At 43.5% G+C, this 6,114-nt stretch overlaps 1 protein-coding gene across 1 annotated transcript; it reads left to right on the forward strand.

The window, feature by feature from the left end:
* Positions 1-310: 310 nt before the first annotated feature.
* On the forward strand, positions 311-5,901 carry EOMES (eomesodermin; the record flags this gene model as incomplete). Its single annotated transcript, XM_083379130.1, has 6 exons — positions 311-1,128; positions 2,551-2,705; positions 3,348-3,469; positions 3,679-3,837; positions 4,551-4,612; positions 5,166-5,901. 6 exons carry the CDS (start codon positions 311-313, stop codon positions 5,899-5,901), a joined length of 2,052 nt encoding a protein of 683 aa, XP_083235256.1.
* Between the last annotated feature and the right edge of the window lie 213 nt (positions 5,902-6,114).

Consider the following 6,114-nt stretch of genomic DNA (forward strand, 5'->3'; position numbering starts at 1 on the left):
GAGTGGAACCGCCTCCAGCCCCTCCCCGGCTACAAGAAAGAAGCGTGCGCGCCTATATATATGTATGTATACATGCTCCCGAGCGCGGCCGGGTGCAGTCACTGGCATGGGATTAAAGGGACGGGGGCGGTGGGTGGCTTTCAATAGGTCGCCACAGAGGGCGGCTAACGACCTTTTCTCTTTAAGACGTCTGGGAAACGTAGACTTCGGGAGGGGTGAGGTGCGCGTTGTTTGCGGCTCTCGCTAGAGCTGTTCTTCGAGCGTTCAGGGACACTTCTGGGCGGAGGCGAAGGGAGAACCTCCTGGCGAGATGCAACTGGGGGAGCAACTCCTAGGCGGTTCTGCTAATCTGCCGGGTGCCCCGTTTTATCCTCTGGAAGCCGCGGGCGGGAGAGCCGGCGGTACCACGCGACACCTCAACACTGGGTCGCCGCCGCGCCTGGACTTGGAGAAGGGGCCGAAAAAGTTCGGAGGCGCCTCTGGGCCGGCAGCGAGCCTGTTAGGTGAGGCCGAGGTGGCGGGCGACACACCGCCCTTCGTCACTGCCGGCCAGATGCCGTCCAAGGCGGCGGCCGAGGTCGCGGATGGCGGGCGCAAGAGCTCTCCGTGTCCAACTGAGGAAGAGGTGTTGCCGCCGCCGCCGCCGCCACCACCACCACCACCACCCCCGCCTGCGCGCTACGGTCTAGATAGCCTGAGTCCTGAGCGGTACTACCTGCAATCTCCCGGCCCGCAAGCTAGTGCCGAGCTGGGCAGTCCGTGCTCGCTTTTTCCGTACTCTGGGGCAGCCGGGAGCTCGCAGTCCGGCTCCATTTACCAGGCGCCCAGTGGAGCGCGCTACCCCTACGGTTCTGTGCTGACGCCGCCGGGCAACTTTTCGACGGCCGCGAGTAGGACGCCCTTCGCTGCAGCCGCGAGCACGTATCAGTATGGTCAAGGGGCACCTCCCGGTGGCCTCTATAACCCCTATCCGGCGGCGGCGGGGGGGGGCTCCTGCGGCGGCCTAGGGGGACTGGCGATGCCCGGAGGGGCAGGGGGGCTCCGGGCCCAGGTTTTCCTCTGCAATCGGCCGCTCTGGCTGAAGTTCCACCGACATCAAACCGAGATGATCATTACCAAGCAGGGCAGGTAGGCTTTGATGTAGGGGTGGCGGTTTCGGAGCGCAGCTTTCCTGCCGGAGCATCTATGTTAACGACTGCATTCCTGGGGCGGGTGTCAAAAGGAGACTGGAGCTGCAGCCCTCTCTCGTCCGGATTTAAGCTTTAAGTGGAAGCAGCTTTGTGAGCCCTGGAAACATCTGGTTTCGGAAAGAATAAATTCGTTTCTTCGAAACCAGTATGTTTGGAAATGTGCTTTGGAAAGGAAGATTAGACGGTCCAGTTGCACTCAAAAGAGAAAAAAAAATCTGCAGCAAATGACTTTGACATTCTGGCTACCCTCATGAGTGGGTTCTGTTTTTGCTTTTTTAATGGTCTCCCAGGTTTCGTTTCTTTCCTATTTCAGAATTGTAAGCCTGCAATGTTTTTTTCCAGGAAATGTTATTTCTTCATTCTCCAGCAGCCAGCACACACTTCTTAGCTTGCTCCCCTCTACTGTAATCGGACAAGATTCTAAGCACTGGTGCTACACTATGTGTTAAGTGCATTAGAACCTCACATTAGCTCTGATCTTCTTGGAAAGAGAGACAGAATTGCATTTATTATTCTGAATTTATGAATCTCAATTTGCCTTTTAGTTTTCATTTAATATGTTATAACAACCTGACTCTGGTAGCACTAGTTTGGAAATTAGTCTGATCAAAGTAGTTGGGGGGGGGGGGAAATCACACTGCTGTCTTTTTTTTTTTCAAAGCAAATGGTGGGACTGAAGTTTCTATTTTAAGATTTCAAGAAGACGGAATCCTCCAATTTCAACTAAAAGCAAACTCTTTCCAAACAGGTCTTTCCTCCAGCCATGTGAGAGGGTATGAAGTGGAGTTCTGTCCTTTCTTCTTTAGCTTTTATTTCCTGCCCTACAAAGCAAAATTGGTTTCCTTGACAAATTTCAGCAGAATGCTTACTTCCCCCCCCCACCACCACCACCATAGGTTTGTTTTGAATAATTATTAGAAACAGAAAATGGCTTCAGTGCAGAGAATAATACCTGTCCCAAGAAAACAGGGTTTGAGGTTCAAAAGTTAAAGTTCCAGCCCTCCAAACTGATGATGAAGATCAGCACATTTACATAGGAGAACTGTGGAACAACTGATGGAGGATCTTTATTCTCCAAGGCAGAATTTTTCTAGATGAGATGAGATCTTTTCTTTCCTGCATCCTTGCAGAGGAGAGAGGATGCTTCGAACAAAACCCTCTCCTAGTGACTCTCTCTCTACCTATAAAACTTGTAAAAGGGACCACCATCTGACTCCTTTTCTTTGCCCAGGTGCTAGCCAAGGCTGAAACATGCGGCCAGAGGGACTCTGCTGGAGTTTTTGGCAAAAGACTGCAGACTCCTTCTCTAAAAGCCCCTTTCTTTTTTTTTCCTTACTCTTTCCCCCCCCTCCCGTTTCAGACGGATGTTTCCTTTCCTGAGTTTCAACATAACAGGCCTCAATCCTACTGCCCATTACAACGTTTTTGTGGAAGTAGTGCTTGCAGATCCTAATCATTGGCGCTTCCAGGGAGGAAAATGGGTGACATGTGGCAAAGCTGATAATAATATGCAAGGTAGGATATTATTATGTAAGGCCTATGACTACAGCTGGTGGGGGAAGGGATTTAAATTTTGTTCGTTTTGTTTTTGGCTTTCCTCTTTCAGCCTAGAGGTCTGTAGCACGTTACCCTTAGTTGAGCAGGAAAACAACAGATGCATTCTTTCCTCATGCCTATCTTCTTTGTAGTCAATCATTTCATTGTGGGAGAATAATATTTCTCCCGCTTTTTAAATGAGATCTTCATGAACCTGTGCTTGTGCCCAAAATTTGGGAAACTATAATAGAGTTATTTCCCTCTTACAGTTTCTTCCGGTCATTTCAACAACAGTTAAGACAATAAAAAAAAACTGTATGTATGATTAAATTGCTAAGGTGATGGCTGGGTATAGCTCAAAGATGTTGCAAATAATTAGCAAGGAAATTATTTTTTTATTATGATATATTCTTGGTCTTATTATGGATGCTACATTTCCTCAGGCTGAAAAAGCCAGTGGTGGCATATTACTAGATGTGCAAGTGTGTGAACAACAGTGCCTCTTTTCTAAACCTGATAATTATAAGTAGATGCTTTGGGTAATATGTGGTTATGTCAGTGTCTCTGGCACAGAAGGACAAAGCTAAAACATTTTTATTTGTTTTCCACTCTTTCTAATAGGCAATAAGGTTTATGTTCATCCTGAATCTCCCAATACTGGAGCCCACTGGATGAGACAGGAAATCTCTTTTGGAAAACTCAAACTTACTAACAACAAAGGGGCTAATAATAATAACACCCAGGTAAAAAAAATGTACTTAAATGTGATCTGAATCAGACAACATTGCTCCAGCAGTCTTGAATATTGACTCAGTCTTGCCTTTTAACAGAGATAAACTAACATGTAAATTAAAAAAAAATAGGCCATGAATCCTAATTCTAATTCTGTACAAAATTTGATAGATTTTAAATATATTTGTCTTGTAACAAAAGATGGCTAAACTGTTTCCAGATGATTGTTCTACAGTCCCTGCACAAATATCAGCCTCGTCTCCATATTGTGGAAGTGACAGAAGATGGTGCTGAAGATATGAATGACTCTACTAAAACACAAACTTTCAACTTTCCTGAAACACAGTTCATAGCTGTTACTGCATATCAGAACACTGATGTAAGGATAATATAATCTCACTACTCTAATTGGTTTTTTTATCGGTAGCATAGCATCCTCTTTCACCTCATGACCTTTTTAAATTAAGTGATAAAAACATGGAAGCAAACAGACTTGTGAGGCTGAGTGTTTTAGTATTAGTGTGGCATGTAAATTACTATTTCCACCAATCTGTGTTCCATCAATGTATTTAGCAGATTTATAAATAAACTTATTTTCTGGTTCATTCATTCCTTCATTTCATTTCATTCATTCATTCATTCTCTACAGCTGCCAATATCAAGCAAGTGACTCTGGACAGGAACAATAATAAAGCAGTTAAAAACAATTGAAATATAATACAAATTAAATATATAGAGCAGATGAGAAAAATAACAGTGGATATCAACATAGCCAGGAAACAGGACCCTTCATACCGTGAGGACACAGAGTCAGGTGTCTAAGGCCTTACAAAAGGCCAACAGGGTCAGGGTCATCCTCAGTCCCAGAGAAAGAAGGTTCCAGAGCCTTGGCAGTCGAGGAATGCCTTCTGGAATCTGCCAGTCAACATTCCTTGCCTGACAGGATGTGTAACCCACCCAACCTGCAATATATTTATAGAAAATTTAAATTTCCATGTATTTTTTTCCTTTTTACACATACAAAAAGGCATTTGTCTTTTTGGGTATAACATATCTAAATAGGTCATGCTGTTTTTATGATTTGTTTTCTAGATCACACAGCTTAAAATTGACCATAACCCTTTTGCAAAAGGCTTCAGGGACAACTATGATTCGTAAGTAATGATTCATGTATTTCTACATAGTGCCAAGGACATTAAAAGACTTTTATTAGCTCTTAATGTTTCTTTTAAGTAGTATACTTATTTTGAATTTTATATTTGACTTTGCATCTGAGCTAAGAACAAATCTGTTAACTAACAAAACTCTGCCAGCACTTAATGTAACAAAGCAATAGTAGATGTATATATATTTGGGAGTAAATTCTGTTGAACGAAGGGGTTGGCTTTCTGAATAGACAGAACGTACATTGCTCATCGGAATACAGAGACTACTAGATGTAGAAAAATGTTTAGGCTGGAATATAACCTTTTAAAGTTTAAATTAAACACATTAATTATATTTATTTAAACACATGAGTTTTCTTTATTATCTTTAATTAGCAGTATTAATAGGAAAAAAGCATGTATTGGACATACAATCTTTAGCATTAAGATGGCATTTCAGTGAACTCTACTTAAAGCCCCATTCAGGTTCCATACATGTTAACATCAAATTTCTGAATGGCAAAAAACCCATTATCTTAGCCTTTCTCTTTTATATTTGTAGCATGTACACAGCTTCAGAAAATGACAGATTAACTCCATCTCCTACGGATTCTCCTAGATCCCACCAGATTGTCCCAGGAGCCCGGTACACTGTACAACCCTTCTTCCAGGAACAATTTGTCAACAACCTGCCACCAGCTAGATTCTATAATGGTGAAAGAGCTGTACCACAGACAAATGGTCTCCTCTCTCCGCAGCAAACTGAAGAGGTGACTAATCCACCACAGAGATGGTTTGTCACTCCGGTCCAACAGTCTGGGGCCAACAAACTCGACATGAATTCCTATGAAAGTGATTACTCTCCAAGTAGCTTACTCTCTTATGGTATCAAATCCCTTCCCATTCAGACATCCCATGCATTGGGTTATTATCCAGATCCGACCTTTTCTTCTGTGGCTGGATGGGGAAGTCGAGGCTCTTACCCAAGGAAAATGTCTAGCGGTTTACCTTGGACCTCAAGAACAAGCCCTCCGGGTTTCTCCGAAGACCTCCTTTCAAAAGAAAAAGTGAAAGAAGAAATGGGGTCACCTTGGATTGAGACACCTCCATCCATAAAATCTCTAGATTCAAATGATTCTGGAGTTTATACTGGTGCTTGTAAAAGGAGGCGACTGTCCCCAAACAGCTCCAGCAATGAAAATTCTCCAACAATGAAATGTGAGGATATTAATGCTGAGGACTATGGCAAAGATGTTTCTAAAGGCATGGGCTACTATGCTTTTTATACCAGTTCTTAAGTGTTTTGAGTCCTGGTGTCCCAAAATTTGACTAACTGTACATGTTCAGTGGTGGTGCTGAAATCCTTTGGTGAGGAACCTTTGGTATCGTCACCTTTTGAAATGGTCTTGTGCAATTCTATAGAATGTGCCAAAGCTTTTGTCTGACTTCCACAGAAAAAAAAATGGAAGAATCAAAGTAGCACTAAAAAAATTAGTCTCTTTCTTCTGCTC

Source organism: Vipera ursinii, assembly GCF_947247035.1.
Source record: "Vipera ursinii genome assembly, chromosome: Z".
Taxonomy (NCBI): Eukaryota; Metazoa; Chordata; class Lepidosauria; order Squamata; family Viperidae; genus Vipera; species Vipera ursinii.